The 22,773-nt window shown below is 33.5% G+C and overlaps 3 protein-coding genes across 4 annotated transcripts in view; 2 read left to right on the top strand and 1 right to left on the bottom strand.

The window, feature by feature from the left end:
- LOC148622336 (hydroxylysine kinase-like) overlaps positions 1-8,387 on the bottom strand; it is a 104,165-nt gene extending 95,778 nt beyond the window's left edge. Inside the window, exon 1 of the mRNA XM_088572178.1 lies at positions 8,256-8,387. The gene's annotated coding sequence lies outside the window, so the exon portion shown is untranslated. The remainder of the gene's footprint in view (positions 1-8,255) is intronic.
- Positions 902-7,989, top strand: LOC148622337 (uncharacterized). 2 transcript variants are annotated; one of them, XM_088572182.1, is made up of 3 exons: positions 902-1,006; positions 3,665-3,720; positions 6,877-7,989. In XM_088572182.1, exon 3 carries the CDS (start codon positions 6,916-6,918, stop codon positions 7,729-7,731), a length of 816 nt encoding a protein of 271 aa, XP_088428308.1. In that variant the 5' UTR covers positions 902-1,006; positions 3,665-3,720; positions 6,877-6,915; the 3' UTR covers positions 7,732-7,989. The 2 variants fall into 2 exon arrangements, with proteins under 2 accessions (XP_088428308.1, XP_088428307.1); XM_088572181.1 differs by lacking the exon at positions 902-1,006 and adding an exon at positions 2,757-2,952.
- A 3,496-nt stretch (positions 8,388-11,883) lies between the features above and the next one.
- LOC148622335 (large ribosomal subunit protein mL43-like) lies at positions 11,884-20,434 on the top strand. Its single transcript, XM_088572183.1, has 3 exons — positions 11,884-12,065; positions 18,188-18,294; positions 19,934-20,434. Exons 1-3 carry the CDS (start codon positions 11,935-11,937, stop codon positions 20,275-20,277), a joined length of 582 nt encoding a protein of 193 aa, XP_088428309.1. The 5' UTR covers positions 11,884-11,934; the 3' UTR covers positions 20,278-20,434.
- The last annotated feature ends 2,339 nt before the right edge of the window (positions 20,435-22,773 follow it).

Genomic DNA, 22,773 nt, shown 5'->3' with positions numbered 1-22,773 from the left:
GTATAATTTTTTCTGGATTCATTATAATTGAAATGACCATATCTATAGTTTAAAACAGTTGGTTGTACCGGTCATTATACTTTACTTTAAACAGGAGGCTCCCTTGAGTTAAAGACAAAAAAGGAGGTTCGGATATCAATATTTCCATATATGGAACTCACAAGTGGGGATTAAATAATGATTTGGAACTCATAGTACAGCTCATGTATCTACCATGTCAGAATAAACCACAAAGTTGCTTAGTTTGATTAATGCAGCAGCTTTTTATCAAAAGTAATATTTTCTGGCTAACATTGAGATATTAGTCTTGTGCCTGGAAGAGGGTACCTATATAAGAATTGTAATAGAAAACTCATGTTTGTAGCAGGGCAATGATATTCTGAATTTTCAGTATGAAAATGAATGCTCTAGCAGAAAAACAACAACTTTTAGGATTATATTGAAATGTTTATTACTAATAGGTACCAGTATCGTATTGCATATCCCTGAGTGGGTGTACGTCAAAACATGGATGCTATAAAAATATAGTGCATTTTCTTTTTGCCTCTCTACAAACTAATATTTTGTCAAAAGATATGAACAATGACTTATAAAATAGAGTAAACATCACACTGTAAGATGAAGAACTTTTTTAAAAGAAAATCTAACATAATATCATAAAAATGTTCCACTGAAAAGGTTGGTTTGGTGAGTGCAAAACGAAAGTGAAAGTAGGGAAAATGGCTATTTATAGTTCGAGACTAATTTTCTGTCCGATCTTCGTGGACTCACCCTATTTTCTTTGCGGGAAATTATTTTTTCACATGTCCTTAGAAATGCTACATAAGTGAAAGTTTTATTGAATCAATTTACAGATTTTTTAAAAAATCCTAAAAATATGCACTTCACTATAGAAGTCTATCGGAAAATTAATACGATACTGAGACCTAGTAAGCCAGTTTTTCAAGTAAAGTTGGATATTCAGCAAGTGGTCTTTACCAGCTGAAAAAGTAGTACCCCAATGCAGGTAACACTTTTAAGGTGAATTAGCCAACTTTTGAACCTGATTTTTTATGGTAGCTCTGGTTTTTTGCATTTATGGTTAATCTTTACCAAATTTGGAAATGCATTTTGTTTTCATGAATTTGTAGGATATCAGTTCAATAAAATTATTATCTTGACTATTTATGATGAGCATATCTATATTCAGGTAACCTAAAGCAAGTAATACTCCTGCATAAAGGATAGTTTTCAAGTTACAACACATTTTAAGTATGTGGTTAGGACTTGAAAATAGTCATTTTCCATACATTGCCTCTTATATATGAAAAAATGAATATTTTTTTAATTTTTTGTTTTTCTTTCAAATAAATAGCTAAAATGAGTTGCCATATAACTGTGTGGTTGATTTAAACACAGAAATGTCACAAAAGTCGTCAGCCAATTTTTTAGTGGACTTTTTTTAGTGGTTCAAATGGACAGATTCTAATGCGGCAAGAAAAATAATTGTATTTTTTCATATAAAAACTGAATTTTTTCAAAAAGTATCTAAAGCAGACAATTGTTATTATAATATTCATACTAGTAAACTATATTTCATGCATCATAGCTATCTGTTTTAAAGAAAATGTCCTTTTCCTGTCATATTTAGATCCATTTGTATCTGCCTGGGGTACAAAAATGGCTTAAAATCTGTATTTTCTGCATATGAAAAGCTATATTTTTTTAAAACTATGATATTGGTATAATTTTTTCTGGATTCATTATAATTGAAATGACCATATCTATAGTTTAAAACAGTTGGTTGTACCGGTCATTATACTTTACTTTAAACAAGAGGCTCCCTTGAGTTAAAGACAAAAAAGGAGGTTCGGATATCAATATTTCCATATATGGAACTCACAAGTGGGGATTAAATAATGATTTGGAACTCATAGTACAGCTCATGTATCTACCATGTCAGAATAAACCACAAAGTTGCTTAGTTTGATTAATGCAGCAGCTTTTTATCAAAAGTAATATTTTCTGGCTAACATTGAGATATTAGTCTTGTGCCTGGAAGAGGGTACCTATATAAGAATTGTAATAGAAAACTCATGTTTGTAGCAGGGCAATGATATTCTGAATTTTCAGTATGAAAATGAATGCTCTAGCAGAAAAACAACAACTTTTAGGATTATATTGAAATGTTTATTACTAATAGGTACCAGTATCGTATTGCATATCCCTGAGTGGGTGTACGTCAAAACATGGATGCTATAAAAATATAGTGCATTTTCTTTTTGCCTCTCTACAAACTAATATTTTGTCAAAAGATATGAACAATGACTTATACAATAGAGCAAACATCACACTGTAAGATGAAGAACTTTTTTAAAAGAAAATCTAACATAATATCATAAAAATGTTCCACTGAAAAGGTTGGTTTGGTGAGTGCAAAACGAAAGTGAAAGTAGGGAAAATGGCTATTTATAGTTCGAGACTAATTTTCTGTCCGATCTTCGTGGACTCACCCTATTTTCTTTGCGGGAAATTATTTTTTCACATGTCCTTAGAAATGCTACATAAGTGAAAGTTTTATTGAATCAATTTACATATTTTTTAAAAAATCCTAAAAATATGCACTTCACTATAGAAGTCTATGGGAAAATTAATACGATACTGAGACCTTTTGTTTATGTCAATTATTGAAATGGGGAAAGAAACGGTATTTCGAAGTATGTTCCTCATATTTCAAAAGTTATTTTCCTCCGATTACGGGGCACGTTAAAGGTAATAGAGTCACATACCCATTTTGTGAAATGGACCGATCTTTCTATCCTGACTACCCTTTGACATGCATGAGTTGTGTTTAACCGGATGTTGGTCATCTAGCCAGGTAGTATAAAAGGTCGAACCAGTAGCGATTCAGTGCCAGTGTGTTGATCAAGCCTCACAAGTTCAATTGTGTCGGATTGTTTTATATTGTGCTGTGTAAGTAATTTCAGTGGATTTAATAGTGAATTCCATAAGATAAAAGAGAATTATATCTAATTCTTAGGTTCGGAATTTAGTGAAACTATCCATTGGATTTATATTGTGTTGTGCATACAGTAGTGTCAAAGTGAATGTGTTCATTAGTTAATATTTGTGTTGTTAGCATTTTGTTCAGTCATTTATGTCGTATTGTGTATATAGTTTTCCCAGGGAAAGGCATTATTTCTAATTATTCATAAATATGTGCTTAGTAATTTGTGTGATATAAGGGTTCGTTATACGATTTGATTGATAGTGTCAGTGGATACTATAATTGATATTGAAAGTGCCATTGGATAGAGCCATTGGAAACTTCCAATATATATTAGAATACGATTGATGTGTTGGTTAGAATAAGTTTATAGTTAATCACCCTTTTCATGTGTAAAGTAAAGCAAGACCCAAGTTGTATAGTTAAAGAAGATATATTTTATTCCTCATCGTGACTTACAGATAGCATTTCTCATATCTTTTTGTGAACCATACATTCTACTAGGAATCCGAGTATAACTTGGTATGGATCATTTGACCGCTCGGGATTACACGTTACAAGTTTGGTGGCAGCGGTGGGATTCAGGGTTTAGAATTGATTGTTCATATAGTACTTACTGCTTTAATGTTGTTGTATTTATATGTATTAAAAATAAATAGCTAGCGTTGTATTTTATAGTTAGTAGCTGTTCCATTTGACGTGTGTAAAGATACAGCTAGAGGCGTGTTTTAGTGGTAAGTTAGTATAAATAGATAAACAATGGTAGATTTAAATGAGATATGTAGCATAACTTCAGCCATAGAAAATTTTGAGGATAATTTGAGGTGAAGTTTTATGTATTCAACACCAAAGCAGGGACCGCCAGAAAGTGCTAAGCCGAAACGTAAAAGTGATTCTGGTGTCGAAACGGCAACTATTATTCCTGACTTGGAGGACAGTGCAACATGAAACAATTATATTTGGTCCAAAGCCTAAAGTTACTTTCCATTCTGCTGATAGAGTAAATTCAAACAAAACATCACTGGCTTTAGCAGATACACTTTCTTTTAGAGATAAAATAGATGTGCAATCAAACAAATCAAAGAATATAGCTGAACACTCAAGTCATAATATACTTAGTTAACATTGACAAAAATCCAATTATGAAGAGTGCATTGAAGCACAAGGTCAGTAGTAAAAGAAAGAAAGCTGATAGGCAGGTAGGTGTGCATAATCAAGGTGTAAAAATTAAGCCTGCTACTTACGAGGGTAACAGCTCTTGGATTGATTATAAGTCCCACTTTGAAATGGTTTCTTTAATTAATGACTGGACCGAGGGCCAGAAGGGACTTTACTTAGCTGTCTCACTACGTGGTCAGGCTCAAGGTATATTGGGCGATTTGCCAGCAGAATTACGTGGTGATTATGACAGCCTAGCGAAATCGTTAGAAGAACGTTTTGCACCACCTAGCCAAACCGAGCTTTATATAGAGTTCAGTTTCGTGAACGTAGGAAGAAAGCGCCAGAATCGCTACCAGAAGTGGGACAAGCTTTACGGCGCTTGTCCAATTTAGCATACCCAACAGCACCGAGAGATGTGCGCGAAACCCTAGCAAAAGAGCAATTTGTCGATTCCTTGCCTGACTCCGATATGAGACTGAAAGTGACACAATCACGACCTACAAGTTTAGATGAAGCCATAAGATTAGCTGTGGAACTAGAAGCCTTTAGAAAAGTTGAGACAGCAAATAGGTCTGCTAATGGACATCTTCGTATGACAGATTCCATTCCTAAGTCAGATGGCAATTCATCTATGACAAGAGAAACTAGTGATTCAACTATAGAGAAACTAGTGAATGACCTTGCGATCAGAGTAGAAAAGGTACAGCCATGTGCAAATCGCTCCATGAAAAGCAAACAGGGTGCAAAGGAAGAACAGTGTTGCTATCATTGTGGTGAAAGTAATCATTTCATTAGAGACTGTCCTTCTCTTCCCAGATACAGTAATAACAATCAAAGAGGCGTGGCTATGGCAACAATCAACCTTATAGAGGTGGTTCGTCTAGAATTGTGCGAAATCGGAGAAAACCAAGTGTATCGATTGTAGATGAAGCTGGAATATATATTGATGTATGCTTAGGCGGAAGTGGGTTTAAATTTCTAGTGGATATTGGTGCGACTCTTTCAATAGTTTCTACTAAGACTTACGAGAAATTGATGGACAAACCAATACTTCAGGAATATTCGCAACAGATAAGTTCAAAATAAGAGAGTGTTTGTTTCAGCTTGAAGCTATTGTGGCTGTTGTAAGTGCTTCTGGAATTCTTGGATCGGACTTTATGAAAAGCAACAAGTGTGTGCTTGATATTGTTGCTCAAAATCTAGTAATTAATGGCAGGGAGTATAATGTGCATTTCCAAGGACCTTTAGGGTGCTTTAGAGTTGTAGCTTCGGAGACGGTAAGTATTCCTCCGATGAGTGAGATGATTGTGCCCAGAATTGTCTGCGTTCCTGATGGGAAGTCATTCATGTGTTTCGATGGTGTTATTGAACCTATTGAAAGAAAACTTGAGTCTAAAGGACCATTAACAGCTAGAACTTTAATTGAAGTGAATGAAACTTTACCTGTGCGTGTTATGAATGTGAAGCCTGAAGCGTGTATACTAGTGTAAGAGAGGTGTCGGCGATTGCAAGTGTTGAAAGTTGTGCAAGTTCTTATAATACGAAACAAAGGCTAAGACCAGACTTACAGAGTTTGTTGGAGAGGTCAATTGCACGCTTAACCAAGGAACAAACACAAAAGTTACGTGAATTACTGGTTAAATATAAGGATTCATTCGCAGAATCTGATAGAGATCTGGGCAGGACAAACATTGTGAAACATAAGATTAATACTGGAGATGCTCCAGCATTTAAGGAACCTCCTAGGAGAACGCCTGTTCATATGAGGCAAGAACTTGACAAGAACATTGATGAAATGTTGGCTAAGGACGTAATCGAGCCACCCAACAGTCCGTGGGCGTCCTGTGTATTGTTAGTGCGGAAGATGGATGGAAGTTATAGATTCTGTGTGGACTATCGACGTCTAAGTAAAGTGACTCTCAAGAATGCTTACCCACTTCCACGAATAGATGATTCATTGGAACAGCTTTCCGGTAATGTCTGGTTTTCTACGTTAGATCTTTGTAGTGGTTATTGGCAGGTAGAGATGGATCCAAGTGATCGTTACAAGACTGCCTTTGCGACAATTTCAGAAGGATGGAGGAAGCTCATGAACAAGTGCGACAGAATACGCAAGGTGCGATGCTAAGACAGAAGGGATACCATGATAGAAAGCTTTCATGGGAAACCTTTAAAGAATGTGATGAAGTATATGTTTTCTTTCCATTTAAGAAAACTGGATGTTCTGCAAAGTTAAGCTCCTACTGGAGGGGACCTTTCAAAGTGATAGAAAAGTACACAGATGTGACATATAAAGTTGATTGTGGGCGAAGAGGGAAACCTCAAATCATTCACGTGAATTGAATGCGAAAGAAGAATTTGCAAGAACTGTTAGGGGAAAATGATGAATCTCAGGAAGATTTGTCAGATATTGATGAACTAAAACTAAAAGTAGACACCGACGACTCGTTAGGTGGGATAGAACGAGTCGAATCAGATTCAGAAGGGGTTGACGAGGAAGAAGTTGGTAGAGATACATACCTCGAGGAAACTTCTGATTTCAAAGAACATCTAGATAATGGGAGAAGGGAACGAAAGCCTCCCATCTGGATGAGAGACTATTATTGCTAGATCTTTTGATAGTGTTGTAGATAGTTGTGCATGGTGTAAATATTGTTAGTGTTATCTTAGATATATAATGTTATGTACCTCAATTCTTGATGATAAAAATCGTATATTTATCTTTGCAGAAGATTGCAAAGACTAAAACGATCCCTAGAAAACCAAGGATGCCAGCATTAGAAGGACCCAGTAAAGAGAAGTTATTGTGCTCATTTTGTTCACAGACATTTGGAACTATGGATCAAAGGAATAGGCACATTATTGAGTGCACAGATAGCCTTTTGTTTTGTGAGTTGTGTCCTTTCCACACAAAGAATAGAGCATATCTCCACAAGCACATTAAGAACAAACATTGCAGTGTGAGTGCTAGTGATGAGCTGAAATCTCCAAAGGATCAGGAGAAGTCAGATCAAAGCTGTGACAAAAACAATAATTGTGAAGATATCAGAACCAAGAGAAGCACTGAGAATGACAATAGAAGCAATCATTCGAATTCAGATAAAGAAGATAGTGTTAACAAAGACTCAGATGATTCAGCGAGAAATGAGCCTGCAGATCATTCTAAGAGATTGTATTCTGATGTCTCTAGTGACGAGGTTGTTGAACATTCGGACCAGGATATCCGAGTAGTAGAGGCTAAGGACAAAGACGCTGTCAAGCCAAATGTGTCAGATGCAGGGAACAACTCAGCAGTAAATGAAACGAGTAAAGTGCCGTTCGCAACAGGCAGAACTGTTAGGAAAGCAATTTTTCCTGCTCCTGTACATACTCCGAGGAGAAATCTAACCAATCTTAGGAGAAGATTGGCAAAGAGTATAGTGCCAAGACCTCCGAAAGTAGTAGTTCCAGAGACACAAGAAAGCTTGAGAAAACCTGAAAAGGAAACAGAAACCTCTATGAAAACAAAGTATATCAAGATATACACGGAGTATGAGAAGGATGTTAAGAAGGTTACCATCATTGAGAAGAAGGTTCCATTGTAAAGTCAAGATTTAGAAAGTAGTATCATGTTTTGGAAATAGGAAATTCCAATGGATTTTTATTGTGGACTTTCATTTAAGTGTTAAATGTTTTGTATTATCGAATACATATGTTGTACTTTCTTAAATAAAGTCAGACGATATTTAACTTTATTTCGTCTTGTGTTGTTCCTGTGTCCTTCGGATGAGACTTTAAATCGATGTCCCGTGTACAGAGAAGGCCACAATCTGTGCACGTTAAAGATCCCTCTCAACAGCTCAGCAATGGGTGGTCCATGAGTGGCCAGTTAGGCAAAATTATTTCACTTCCGGGTATATTTGGTTGTAATTCATTGGTCGAGTGGCTCTAAAAGTTGTCATTTGGACATTTACCGTTCTTTATGGAAATTCGTTTTAAATTCAGTTGCTAGACGATATATTTGTCAGTATCCATATTGATGTAAATAGGGTATATGTGTTCAAAACTTGTGAATCATGTGAGGGCGCATGAGATTGAGGTGTGGGTAGTGTGGCGAAAATAGACTTACCTGTTAGTATGTTTAACGTTTTGTTTATGTCAATTATTGCAATGGGGAAAGAAACGGTATTTCGAAGTATGTTCCTCATATTTCAAAAGTTATTTTCCTCCGATTACGGGGCACATTAAAGGTAATAGAGTCACATACCCATTTTGTGAAATGGACCGATCTTTCTATCCTGACTACCCTTTGACATGCATGAGTTGTGTTTAACCGGATGTTGGTCATCTAGCCAGGTAGTATAAAAGGTCGAACCAATAGCGATTTAGTGTCAGTGTGTTGATCAAACCTCACAAATTCAATTGTGTCGGATTGTTTTATATTGTGCTGTGTAAGTAATTTCAGTGGATTTAATAGTGAATTCCATGAGATAAAAGAGAATTATATCTAATTCTTAGGTTCGGAATTTAGTGAAACTATCCATTGGATTTATATTGTGTTGTGCATACAGTAGTGTCAAAGTGAATGTGTTCATTAGTTAATATTTGTGTTGTTAGCATTTTGTTCAGTCATTTATGTCGTATTGTGTATATAGTTTTCCCAGGGAAAGGCATTATTTCTAATTATTCTATAAATATGTGCTTAGTAATTTGTGTGATATAAGGGTTCGTTATACGATTTGATTGATAGTGTCAGTGGATACTATAATTGATATTGAAAGTGCCATTGGATAGAGCCATTGGAAACTTCCAATATATATTAGAATACGATTGATGTGTTGGTTAGAATAAGTTTATAGTTAACCACCCTTTTCATGTGTAAAGTAAAGCAAGACCCAAGTTGTATAGTTAAAGAAGATATATTTTATTCCTCATCGTGACTTACAGATAGCATTTTTGTGAACCATAAATTCTACTAGGAATCCGAGTATAACTTGGTACGGATCCATTGACCGCTCGGGATTACACGTTACAATTTCTTGAGGTGGTCTTGAGATCGAATTGTGGGAGTACATAAATAATTAAGGATAAGTTGACACTGTTTGGATTCTATTGAGCAATCAGTTAAACGAACCGTAATCCAAATATTAGAGCAAATTATTAACTTGATAGTATTGAGAGGCTTGGTTTTGTGTCTCACTTTATCAGGTCTAAGCATAATGAATGGACATTCTTTAAAACGCGCCAAAATTGCGATTCCCATTTTGTTCAAGGTAAAATCACTATTAATCAACGTATATAAGCTTTTTGAAAATAACTTTTAGAATGTTTGCTAGCAGTACGACAAACTAAAATCCCTCTATTGGTTTGATTAAGAGGAACTTCGTTTTTTTAAACTGTGTAATTATGTATGTATGTGGTTCAGCTCAAATCTTATATTGCGCTACATTATTTGTATTGTGCATTTTGTGAGTGTCTTTTATTTGCTGTAGTTTGCTTTTAGTAATTTTGTATACCGATATATGGTTTGTCTTTGTACTTATTTTCAAATATCAAGTCGACCAGAGAGCTTTTAAGAGCTCGTGTTCGTATGTTATTTTGTATATACATGTATATGACACCGTCTACAAATAAATTTACTAAATTACCTTATGTGCCGGGCGAGAAACCGATTCTCATAAATGAATGTCCTCAGCTATTTGCAGTTCATTGCATGAAAGTTGACATTGATGTGCATATTTGTAAAGAATTACAAAGAATTCCGACTGATAGGAAGGGCTGCAGTGTAGAGTTCTTTAGCTCTATAGAACTAATTGATCCAGTACTATTTTGCATTGAAAACGTTTGATTTGTATGGTCAAATTTTATATTTAATAAATGATTTTTTTTTCAAATAGTTTGCCTATCTGAAAATGTCCTTTTGAATTATCAGATTTGAATTATTGAATTCAAGCAACATGTTGTTATATATGATTTTTAATATTTTCATCTGTCATAAGCTTGTCAAAGTCGGCATCCCAATGGGAACGAATTGTACTCCGCTACTCGCTGACCTGTTCATTTACGGTTGTAGTTGTTCTGATCGAAAAGTAGGAACATCGTTTAGCAAGATCCTTTGATCTGAGTATCCGCTATAAAAAATCCTAATTCGGGGATTGTATACAAAGAAAGACACTACACTCAGATACTATGAAATCAGCCTCATATCATTACCTACAGTTAGCGATCATTAGGAAAAGGATTACTCATGACCAAACTACATGACAAATGCTATGACTTCTCATTCCGTATTGTCAACTTTCCTTTCAATCTCGGTTGGCACCCATCCTTTTCAATGTGTCTGGATCTGGCCCTAAAGTCTCTATCTATCCTTGCTATATATATTCGTTTATTTCCGCTCGAATTCCCTTGATTACTCCTTCTATTATCGATACAGATAATAAATCTACTCGAAGATATCCACATTAATACATTTTCCCAATTAAACTTTAGTGTAAAGTTCTTGAAAAGGCTCAAGTATCATTTTTCATCGTAAATTAAAAAGAATGCATGCGACTAAAATTGTTTGGTCGCTTGGTTGTCAGCTTGGTCTAATTGAGATTTTTGGTTGAGCACTTCTAAGAGTAATTGACATATCAACAAAAGTATTGTGGGCTATACCACTAACTTGTTTACAAAGCTGAAATTGAAAAAGAGTGTAAATGAGGAATATGTCAAAGAGACCGACAAGTAAAAAACTTATTCAGAATTAATTCAGTATCCTTCTGATTAATTTTGAAAGTTGGTTGGATTTGGTTAAAAAGTGACCACGTTTTTTTTGTTTGTTTTTTTGGTTTGTTTTTTTTGTTAAGAAAATAGCGGTTAAAAGGGTGACATGTAGATGAATAAATTTCAGTATAGATAAAATGTGCCATGTCTTTCAAATAAAGTTTACATATTCGGAAAGCTTGTACGGAGAGGTACATTTTGATATGAAATTCATTTCAATTTGAGTAGGTTAAAGGGGAAAAAATCTAGACATGACGGACTTTTTCCATTACGTGATTTGTGCCTTTTTTCACGTGGTCCAGCAACAATTAAAACACCAAATATCTAGATTTTACTTCATGTCTGTCAAAAATCCTTAACCAATTCTAAAAGCTTATACTTTTTACTATATAATGATGTATACATTTAAAAAAAAATATTTTCAGAAATTAATTCACAATCTTGACAGGACAAACTTTTTCGAACAGAAAAGTTTCAGTTTGGAAATGGATATGCGGACAAAGTTAAATATTTTCAGTGTGATAAATGTCTGTCAAATAGGTTTCACATAATAATATATATTTTAAGCTTGTATTGATAAGTATATTTTGATATAAAAATTACTTCGGAGCCAGTTTAGTAAAGTGAAAAAAATCTTGACATGACGTGTTTTTTTTCTGTTTTGCAAGTTGTGTCGTTTTGTTTGTTTTTATTTAATATCTGAAATTTTCATTATAGGCGAGAACAAGCGTCAAGAAGTGACAAAAAAAAACCATCAAGATGTCTAGCAAAAACGACAAGAGAGGAAAAATAGCGACAATAATATTTTTGAATATATGTATATATTCAACTTCGTCCTCTTACAGGTTATACCAGCCTTATATTATCACTTAAACGTACATTTTATATATTCTCATTAAAAAACTCATGTAGTTGTTATAGCCAAAAAGGTATCAGAAAATGTACGTCCCGTTTTTGGATTAACCCGTGTCATCCGACGGAGTATGGTTAGCTTTTAGTCTTTCTTTTGCACATCCGGATGTCCAAGAAAGAAATTCAGAATGTCAAAGAGTTCTATGCCCAGTGCTTTTGTGAAAAATGTATTGCAGAATGGCGTTGGTCGATACGTGTGTCAACTACAGCGAGTCAAATTAACCTTCTGCAAAACTGCAGGCTCGAGTCGAGGTGTAAGGTAATGACAACTTCCAATACAAATAAACTAAATCTACTACTGCCACTGTAATTCTAACCTATTTTCTACCAATTATAGGCAAAACTTCAGCAAATAAGTTTCCAGTAAAAATATGAAAAAATGTGGAAGGGACCAACTACCAAAGTTGGAACTATATTCGTATACAACGAAAGCCAAGGGGAATTAATTGTGTTCTCGTACCTGTACTGGCTGTAGGCTGTATGCGGCAAGTTCAACCTGTTAGGGGATGAGGTCATAAAGCAGAGAAGTCTGATTTAAAGTTAGTAGGGACGATTGTAGGAAAAACAGTCACAGGGAAAAAAGTCATGGATAAAAAGACACAGGAAAAAAGGTCACAAGAAAAAAAGTCACAATATAAAATGCCAGAATATGATCTGTGACACACACACATATACAGTCAAACCTCAGTAGCTCAAATTCCAAGGGACTATGGAAATGTGTTCGAGTTATTGGGAGTTTGAGAAATTGAAGTTCATATATTTTCAGATTTTTTTTCGTTGCCGGTCCAAGTTCAACTTTGTCGTTAGAAATTGCTCACTTCCTACGAAGTTGTGTTATTTCATGAATTTTTTTCATACACTTTTGGAAGATTTTGTTGATTTGTGGACATTAAAAATGCTGTGTTCACTTTTAAAAACATTCAGCGTTCGAGTTCCTTGGTCAATAATTTGTTTTCATTCGATTTTCTTTCATGCTTTCATCATACCGACTTCGGAAATTTCTCGAACTTCAGTACTATGTTAAGATCAAAACTACCTAATTGGTGATGACTTAAATATTACCTGTAATTAACTAAAATGACACTGATTAATGATAGGGTTTCATTTTTTCACACCTTTTATTACCCAAGCTGACAAAATGGCTGACAAGTTCGAGATAGTGAGGGTTATTATCTAACGGACCGACTAGTCAGTTTGAGTGTTTGAGAAATCCATGGTTATTTAAATTGATTACATAGGAGAAAATTTTGGTACTTTGAATTTTGTTAGAGAAATCTTAGGTGTTCGAGCCATCCGAGTTCGAGTGAGTGAAGTTCGACTGTATATATATATAGGAAAGCCATTATATGTTTCATTGGAAATTCTATTCCTATTTTTTTTTATTTGTGTGTTTTTTTTATTTTTTGATACTTTTTTCATATTTTTTTTCATTTTTAATTTGCTGTGTTTTCACCATTTACGATAGAGAATTAAGATTTTATTTTAACTTATCTAAATAAAATATTGTTAAAAGTATATGTAAAAAATTTTAAATTATTTATTTTTTGTTCAGTGTTATATCACTTCAATTAAAACTAAATGATAATTAAATATATTTGAATTTAAAAAAAAAACCAAAATTTTTATTTAATTTTGTTTAACGATAAGGAAGCCTTAATTTCCTAAAGAAGAAGCCACACAATTTATGTGTAATTGACTGTTCCTTACAAAATTTTTCTTGTGACTTTATTTCCTGTGACTTTTTTTCAGTTTACCATAGGGACAGAGTGTCAGTGACATCCTACATACATAGATCCTCTGTCAAACATGAATTGCTGAAAATCTTTGTTGGAAGTACATCTGTATCTATATGTATCTTGGATTCCCAGCAGAGCAGTAGGGTCTAAAATGTGTAACCCATACCTGTACCAACTTTTCCCAGTACCCAAATAATGTTTTGCTAAATTAATTATTATTACGGAATGTTAAGGTCTGTAAATTGCATGAGATGTGCAAATGTTTGTTTCAATTCATTCATAGTTAAGAAATTTTATTATATTTTTTCTGATTTCAAAAGGCATAAAATGCATAACCAGAAATTACCATATCAAACAAATGATTGACTTTTTCTCACTTTCTGTCCAAATTTTATGTTTTTTTGAAAATATTTTAGAGGTTAGAACTTTTATCTAAGACTTTGGATAAAGTTATTAAAGATTTAATATTGTTTTAAAAAAGAAGTGTCAAAGTTTGAAATTCGTACCGTACCGTACCTAGCATCAACCCCTGTACCAGCAAAGAATGGAGACGATCTTATCCAGGTTGAAAAATAAAATCGCATGAACAGAGTTTTGTGACTTTAAATAAGCGTCCATGAATATTTTGATATCAATATTATGGAATATAATGAGCCTTCTCCTACATTCTGTATGTAACACACATACTTCTCTGTACTTCTAGAGACTAAAGACACAGTCACTTGTCTCTGTGCATATGCTATTTACATGACTTCCAAACTAAATTTAACTAGTGAACTTAAAATTAAGAGTGAGTTCAAAACTATGTACAATGTACACTACACAATGTACTATGTCAACCAAAATGTTACCTTCTCCACTCCTCACAGTTGAGTCACTCATGTTCTCCACTTTGACTCCACCAAATTAAAAATTGGGATAAAATTGCTCCATTACAATAGTTTTTAGTAATTTTTTCTGTCCTTTCTTTAATGTTATTAAACTGCTAGAACCATTAAATATACCTTGGAATAAAGACAGGAGAACTTAATTACAGACAATTTTTGAAATGGTGACTGCACTGTGGAGATTGGAGAAATTAAAATTTGTGTTGACAGTAGTGTGTGGTAGAGTCTGGCACGGATTAATAATTCCAAGACGTGTAAAACTGACTGTAACGTTTATTACAAGAGTAAAAGCGAGCTCTCCGAATATACAACATGTTCAAATATATATACTATTCAATTATATAAGACACATCCATCAATCAATGTGAATCTGGACATAAACATTCTATGTGTCCAGTTTACCCACCCATTTATTATTTGTGTACAAGTATTTTTGTCCTCTAAGTATATTTGTGTACTAGTATTTCTGTCCTCCAGGTATCAATACATTTCTTTTGACTTGCTTATTACTTGTTACTTGTTGTTTTTCATAATATGTTCTTTTACTTCCCCATTTTAGTTGTTTTATACTCGTAAGCCTTTTTGGTTGTTTTATACCTGTACATGCATATAATTCAATTTATAGTTAACATGAACAGTACTAATTCTTAAAGTCATTACATATTCCTTCCTTTCTCAAAATTAACAATTTAATCAATAATGTCTAAGCACTGTCCTATCACAAGTGTATATAAGGAGATGTTTAATGACTGAAAGTGTAAGTTGAAATGACTGTTTTGAATGACTTGACCGAGTCACTCATAACAATGTTTACTGGTATACTGTTCCATAATTTGATGGTCCTTGGAAAGAAAGATTGTTGTCTGATTTGTAACCAACACTGAGAAATTAGGAAGGATAATGAATGCATATTTCGGGACTGTTTTAGTCACAAACCTAGCAGCACACCTTTGTATTATTTCTGTCTTGTTAATGTCATCTACAATATATGGATAGCATATAGAGCAGGCATATTCCAGTGATGGCCTAACTAGCAATTCATATGGCTGCTCCTTTATCTTGGTGAAACTGATGTTTAAATATTTTTTTGGAAGCTTAATGTATTGGTGGCTTTATTGCATATGTTGTTCACATGATTGTACCTTTAAGGTCATATTGGATTGTAATACCAAGGTATTATCAACATGTTTTAGTGTATGAGGGTTTTTGTTACTAGAAATCAGAAGGACATTGGACATAGGAATGCCAATTGCCATTTTTGCTGCAAAGGATCAAACTGTAAAACAATTTGAACTTAAATATGAGACAAGTAAAACATGAAAAGCTCCTTGTGAAACATAAATTCATAATAGTCTTGGAGCTGCTTGTTCCAATATTAAATCTTGGTTTGATTTATTCACATGTCAAATGTGACATCATGAATCATTGTCCTAACAGAGTTTGTGCTTACCACTTACCGGAACTTCTGTAGTGATGACTTCAATTTTTTAGCAATATAACCCTGTTCCAGAAGCCTATTTGTTAGAGTTCTAGTGTGATACAAAAAGTCTGCGTAGTTTCGGCAAGCTCTGGTATAATGTATGAGTTGTGATATGAACACTCCATAAGCAGGTGCTGAAGGGATGTTGCCACAGATGAAAGGAAAGTTGACAATTCTGAATGAAAAGTCATCACGTTTGTCGTAAAGTTTGGTCAATAGTTTGGTCCTTTACCATCGATTTCTAAGTTATTGATCTACAATTCAGTAGGAAAATATGCTGATTACACATTTCACATGCTGTAATCTTTGAAGTTCTATCTCTTTATAATTTTATTGTCACAGATTAAAAAAACAACTTCAGTGTTCTCAGCATTTTGATTTATTCCTGTGCAAATGGCATAGTCCTGGACAAGGCCTACACAAATCATAAAGGGTATAAGTCAGCTGCTTATTATATTAACCTTGGAAGATAAAATATGACAATTTTTATGGTTATAGTTAATATTTATTGAGAAAAAAGTTTAGAAAAATAATTGTAGATGGAAAAAAATTATGATTTTTTAGGTGAGAAATTCAGACTAGGAGCTTGTAGGTTTTTACAGGCTACTATATTAAAGTTACTATATTGTTCCCTTGTGCTGTAGTCTATTCTATTTGCATAATTTGTTATAGGGAGAATAAATTGTTACCATAGCCAAGGATATTTTGCCAGGTTTCGCACTGTATGTATTAACAGGTGCATTGGTCAAAATGCTTGTTTTTCTTTCATTGCTTCTATAAAAAAAAATGATTTTTATTATTTTTTTTCAATTTATGACAGATGCATTCCATCTAATCCATTTGTCAAAATTCTACTTCATTCATTATAAAATCAATTAAACTTCATAAAACTTTGTATGTAATGAAGAGACTATATGTACATATAGTAGTACATATTTTCATGACATTTTGATCTCTTAAATTTTGTGGTATGATATGCATTATTGGAACAACTCCTCTCAAAATGAACAAAATTAAACAAAATTTGGTATGATGTTAGGACATTAGGACACAAATCACATTACATAGCTGTGCATATCACTAATATAACTAGAATAGGTCTGGTGAATATGTCAAAGAGACAACAACCCCACTGGGATGAAAATGACAGCCCAAGCCCACCCATTGGTATTCAATGAATGACAAGGAAATCCTCATACCACAGGTTAGGCTGTAGCTGGCCCCAAAACATCATTATACACAGGAACAGTATAAGAGTTGCCCTATGTACTGAAGAAAAATAAAAATAGACTAAAGGTGGAAGAGAAACAAGACATACATGTACAGAGGCCAGAAATTTCTGATCTTGGACAGGTGCAAAAATTTGGCAGGGTTAAAATACATTTTTATCCCTCATATTTTGTGGGATTTATATGTTTTTGCACTTGGTTTCATGAAATGTAATACTGAAACAACTTTTCAGTGAAACTCCCTACATCAATCATAACAAAGATGATGGCCATATTGTTTTTATTTGAGTTACTAATTTATGGAAACCACCAATCTGAAACTGGCTCTTGCTTCCATGTAGGGTGTGGGGTATGTGATCATGCTCACAAAAATTCTTTCATTTGCAATATTTGTGGTACCTTTCAAGTTTGCAATGTAGCTATGAAAAATACATGACTAGGTCTATGATTACCGGTAATCTAACTTAGTTTTATGTGTAATTTAGATTATTTAAAATATTTTTTTCTGGCAAAAGATAAATGACAGGATTTAAAAAAAAGCCCAATACATGTACTTAACTAGAGATCAGATAATTAAGGTTACTAGTGGGGTTGACAAAAGATTCGAAATTGAATACTCAAGTACTCAGTCATGGTTTTTGTTAGGATGCAGTATTTTTTATTATTACTTTTAAGACACCAATTATAGTACCAATGTTAAAAATAGGGTATCTAATGGAAGATTTTAAAAATGATACACCACCACGTTGTTTATTTATATAAATGTAATATTTAAAAAGAGTATAACTCAAAAAGTATTTTTTGGATTTAGCTGAACCTGTATTTTATAGTACTTAACTACTGTGCAAAAACAATTCATTGATTCTTTCTCAATTTATTAACTGGAAACATCGGTAAAAAAGGAGAATGGTAAAGAGTGAAAAAGAGATAACTTTTAAAGTATTTTTTTTATTTTGTTTAAAATTGAATTTAACCTGTATTTTATAGTACCAAACAAATTGTGGGATCTTGTCTTTTTATATTTTAAAATATAATGTCTTGAATTTCAGAGATTTTGTTGAACAGCATCTTGTTGACTTCACCACTAACAACCCTGGAGTAGTTGTGTACTTACAACCAAAAAGACAACAACCTGCATACTTGTATACAGAATATTGTAAGTTAAAGTTTGTAAATGTAGTTATTTAGTTGTTCAGTAGTTATGCTTAATAGTGAAAAAAACTCAACATTGAACATGAATGATTTATTTATCCTTTAAATTAAATATTGCTAAAATCATCTAGTCAAAAGAAGTTGGAAATCAAACTACCGAATTTGTTGCAAAAGCTGTTATGTATCTAAGTATTTGCCTCAAAACCAGAAATTTTTATGGAAGAGAAAATCTTATTCAAAACTTTAATCATATATCAAATTTCAATTATAATTAGAAAAAGTACTCACTGTTACCCTATATTCTTTGGTAACATATTTGGGTCTGGAAATTTTTTTGGGTGTTTGTGTTGTTTTGACAAAAATTCTGATTGTATCTCAACAGTTATTTCTCTTTAATATTAAAGACAAAATCCTTTAGAAAATTCCCATAGGCTGTATTTTTCTTACCTTTTAATTTTGTGATGTTTTTGCATTTTACCAGACACTAAAAATACTTATTTTTGTTGCAATCAGTTTGAGATAAATTTTTTGCCCCAACACATCTAGGCTAAAAACCACTAATTCCACTTCCCATAAGCTTCAGTGCTAATTTCACAACATTCAGTGGTTTCTCTGGACTTTACCTTAACCCTAAATCTGCAGAGGGCTGTATATCAGCATGATTCTACATATGTCAGCTCACAATGCTCAGCATGGCACATGGGGTTAGCAGACTTGCAGTGCAGTACTGGTCACTGGAAGTGAAGGGTCTGTAAATAACATGGGAAATCCCAGTATTTTCACAAGATATATAGAAATCATTATGGAGATTAAGCTTTACAGCACAAGAAGAAAAATGCACTTATAAAGTGTACAGAAATGTTTTTCCTTTCAGAAACACTTTTAATTTTTGATATAAAATGAGAACTTTGTTCAAATCTTTTTGAGGAACTGGAGGTAATTTCTGCCTAGGACTATTTTTGTGTACATTCCAAATTTTCATTGGTTGAATTGGTGGTCTGAAACCTCTGCACAGCAAAAACTGACACATATTACAGTCGTATGATTCTCATATGTCAATTTTGGCTTGGTAACATATGATAATATTGCAATAGTAATATATTAACTGAAATATCATGCCTGATACAAATAACAATCATATGTTTCACATCTTACAACATTCTTGTGTGGCACTTTTAAACTTTGCTTTATTCATCAACGTAGCACTTTTTTTCTTTTAAGTACCAGTCCACATAAAATTCAGACACTGCTTATGGTAAAGTGATTCATGGTGTAAAAAATTCACCAAACAAATGATGCTTTTTAATTCTACATGATACGCTATATTTTTGCATAATGATAATTATTTCCGTATTTAGATCTGCACTTTTATTTTATCAGTAACTATTTCTGAATAGAAATAAAATAAAATGAAATTGGTGGTTTTTTGACATGCATGAATCACTTACTGTCCGATTTTTATAATGATTGCTACTTAAAAGCTAAGCAGACAATGACAACCCTTAATTTGACCAAGCAAAAACAGATTGTTTATTTTCAGTACTTAAAATATGTGATGTATATTAAGTTCTTGTAAATTCCTTTCTGACTATTTGTTTTTAATCAGCATATTAAAAAGATGATTATTATGTCTTTTCTTTTAGTGAATGGATACAAAGAAAAATTCTGTATTGACAACATGAACAAAGATCAAATATGCAAATGGATAGAGACATACAGAACACGATCTGGTGAAAAGATAATCCGTTATCGTAAGCAATGGCATACAGATTCTCCGAGCATTCAAGGAGTTTGGCATCCATTTATGTTTAAAGATCCAAAAATCAATACAAAAACATTTCCAGATGAAGAATTATCTCGATATGTACAAAAGGAACTGACTGCTACAGAACAAGTTCTTCAGATGTTCAAAGAACAACAAAAAGAGTTCCCTCACACTGATAATAATTCTGAACTTACTGAAGGGAACTCTAGTTTGCCAAAATAAAATTATTGTTTTTGTCGGAATATGTTCGGTAGTCAGCAACTGCCATAAAATAGAAGTTCCGCAACAAGAAAATCAGAAATGTTACACTTATGTGGATCAGTAAACAAAAATAGATAAGAATAAATTTTTAACATTGAAAATAAACAGTCATTTTCTATGCATTCCTTTAATTTTTTTCTGCTTTGTGAAATATTCAAGGAAAAGTTCGGGAATGGTTGCATGCACCGACGAGTGTACTTACACGTCTCTTTTTGCTGATCAAGAACCTAACCTACCTTGGAAGAAATATAGCCCCAAATGTATTGTTCAAATTGAAGCATAGCTTTTCTATGATATGGAAGGCAATCATTTTTGGAATTTCTATAAAGATGTCTGTTGCATTTACGTCACAGGTTATTAGTAAAATATACCCACCACCCCTGGTGGAGTGTTATTATTCCAGACTTTATATATATTCTGCTTAAATTTTAAAGCTTCTTGTAAAGTTTAAAGTGAGGGTTCAGGAATGTTGAATCTCTTTGTGCTTGCTTCCATAGGCAATGCATATGCCTATACCATATTATTCATAAATACATTAAATCTGTATGTTTATAGACAAAAATAAAATAAACAGGTACTTGAAATGCACATAATTAATTTGATTGTCCAGTAATTTTTGTCCTTCTAAAGAGTTACCTCTCTGTAAACAGTTTAGTCAAAAACCACAAATCAGTGGTTGCAAGTCATATTTTGTAGTTTTTGACTAAACTTTTAATCAGGGAACGAAATACAAAAAAAGTGAAGAAAATGACTACAGAAATTGCTAAGTAAAGATCCCGGATACATTGATCCTATTTTCTTCCAGTTTGTAAAATGTATATATTTAGTCTTAATGCCTTGGTTATATTGATGTGTAATAACTACAATAAATACCCAAACCAAATATTGGGCAGTATAAAAATCACATTTACAATTTGTTAATATCCCTAAAGGGAATTGGCACTTACCATCATTCACCAATCTTTATACCACAGCACTTGTATAGTTATGCTGTAACTGTCCATTAACATTTGGTGTCTACAGTTATACTGGTAGATCTTTATGAAATTATACCACAAGGTAACAAAACACAAAAGAACAACTGAGATTAATTTTTGGGGTTGTGACATGAACCATGTAGGACATAAAGACCAAAAGGGACAAGAAACAAGTTTTTGCATGATGTCTGAATACTATAAATGAATGGATTTCTTTTAAATTGCACTACAAAATGCAATATCACAAAAGGAATGTTACTCCCATAGTGGTATTAATTCAATGTGGATCCTGAAAAATTTGAAAGATCTTTAGGAGGCAATCAGTTCAAAACTATTATCTGAATATAATAGCATTAAAACCTATAATTTTTCAACACTGTATACTTCTATTCCCCATACTCAGTTAAAATCCCAACCTAAAAACATACATCATTGTTTTTCCAAAAAAGATGGTACACCTAGATACGAATATATAGTTCTTCGTAGAGATTCCTCATACTTTGTAAGAAATAGGTCCAAATCATCTTCCAAAAATATAGAGGAAGATGTTTACAAAATGCTGGAATTTTTAATCAACAACTTATTTGTCCAGTGTGGTGGACATGTTTTTCAACAAATTGTCGGCATTCCAATGGGAACAAATTGTGCTCCTTTACTTGCTGACCTATTCCTTCACTCTTATGAGGCCGACTTTATAGCTGATCTGATCTGAAAGAAAAAATACCGTTTGGCTACATCCTTTAATCTCAGCTTCCGCTGTATAGATGATGTATTATCTTTAATCAATCCTGATTGTGGGGATTTGATACATTGCATCTACCCCATAGAACTTGAGATAAAGGATACTACAGACCCTGAAGTCAGCCTTATATCTTGACCTACACTTAGAAATCGATGGTAAAGGAAAACTATTGACCTAACTTTACGACAAATGTGATGACTTTTCATTCAAAATTGTCAACTTTCCTTTCATCTGTGGCACAATCCCTTCAGCACCTGCGTATGGAGTGTTCATATCACAACTCATACATTATGCCCGAGTTTGCCAAAACTATGCAGACTTTTTATATTGCCCTAGAACAAATAGGCTTCTGGAACAGGGTTATGTTGCTACAAGATTGAAGTCATCACTACTGAAGTTTTATGGTCATCATGATGAACTCGTGGATCATTATGGTGTATCCTTCTGATTTATTCAATGGGTCATACCGGTAGTTTTCCTTTTCTCGTTTGTCTACCCCGGATTTGACTTTTTATGAGCAACTCGGCGGGTGCTTCTAGAAAAGCAGAGGACACTTACTCTACCAGTACACCTGGTCCATGCTCCCAGTTTTTAGTGGAGTCCGAGTTGCTCATTTGCTTTGTTACTTTGTATGTATGATTTTAGTTTCTTTATGTTCTTTGTTGTATATGTCTGTTTTCCATGTCTGGTCTTTGTCCCTGGATCACATTCTTTTGATTACCGCTATAACCTTGGCTC

The sequence above is a fragment of the Perna viridis genome, chromosome 3 (assembly GCF_037379345.1).
Source record: "Perna viridis isolate PV_CMFRI_1.1 ecotype Kerala chromosome 3, ASM3737934v1, whole genome shotgun sequence".
NCBI lineage: Eukaryota > Metazoa > Mollusca > Bivalvia > Mytilida > Mytilidae > Perna > Perna viridis.
The sequence above is the reverse complement of the archived record's forward strand: the minus strand, read 5'-3'. Positions and strand labels throughout refer to the sequence as shown.

What these genes read in the sequence shown, in the direction of transcription:
- LOC148622337 (XM_088572182.1), top strand. Translation starts at nt 6,916, where the DNA reads ATGCCAGCATTAGAAGGACCCAGTAAAGAGAAGTTATTGTGCTCATTT.
- LOC148622335 (XM_088572183.1), top strand. Translation starts at nt 11,935, where the DNA reads ATGTCAAAGAGTTCTATGCCCAGTGCTTTTGTGAAAAATGTATTGCAG. An exon ending in GGCTCGAGTCGAGGTGTAAG is followed by an intron (nt 12,066 to 18,187) that starts GTAATGACAACT and finishes CTTGAATTTCAG; the next exon opens with AGATTTTGTTGAACAGCATC. An exon ending in ATACTTGTATACAGAATATT is followed by an intron (nt 18,295 to 19,933) that starts GTAAGTTAAAGT and finishes CTTTTCTTTTAG; the next exon opens with TGAATGGATACAAAGAAAAA.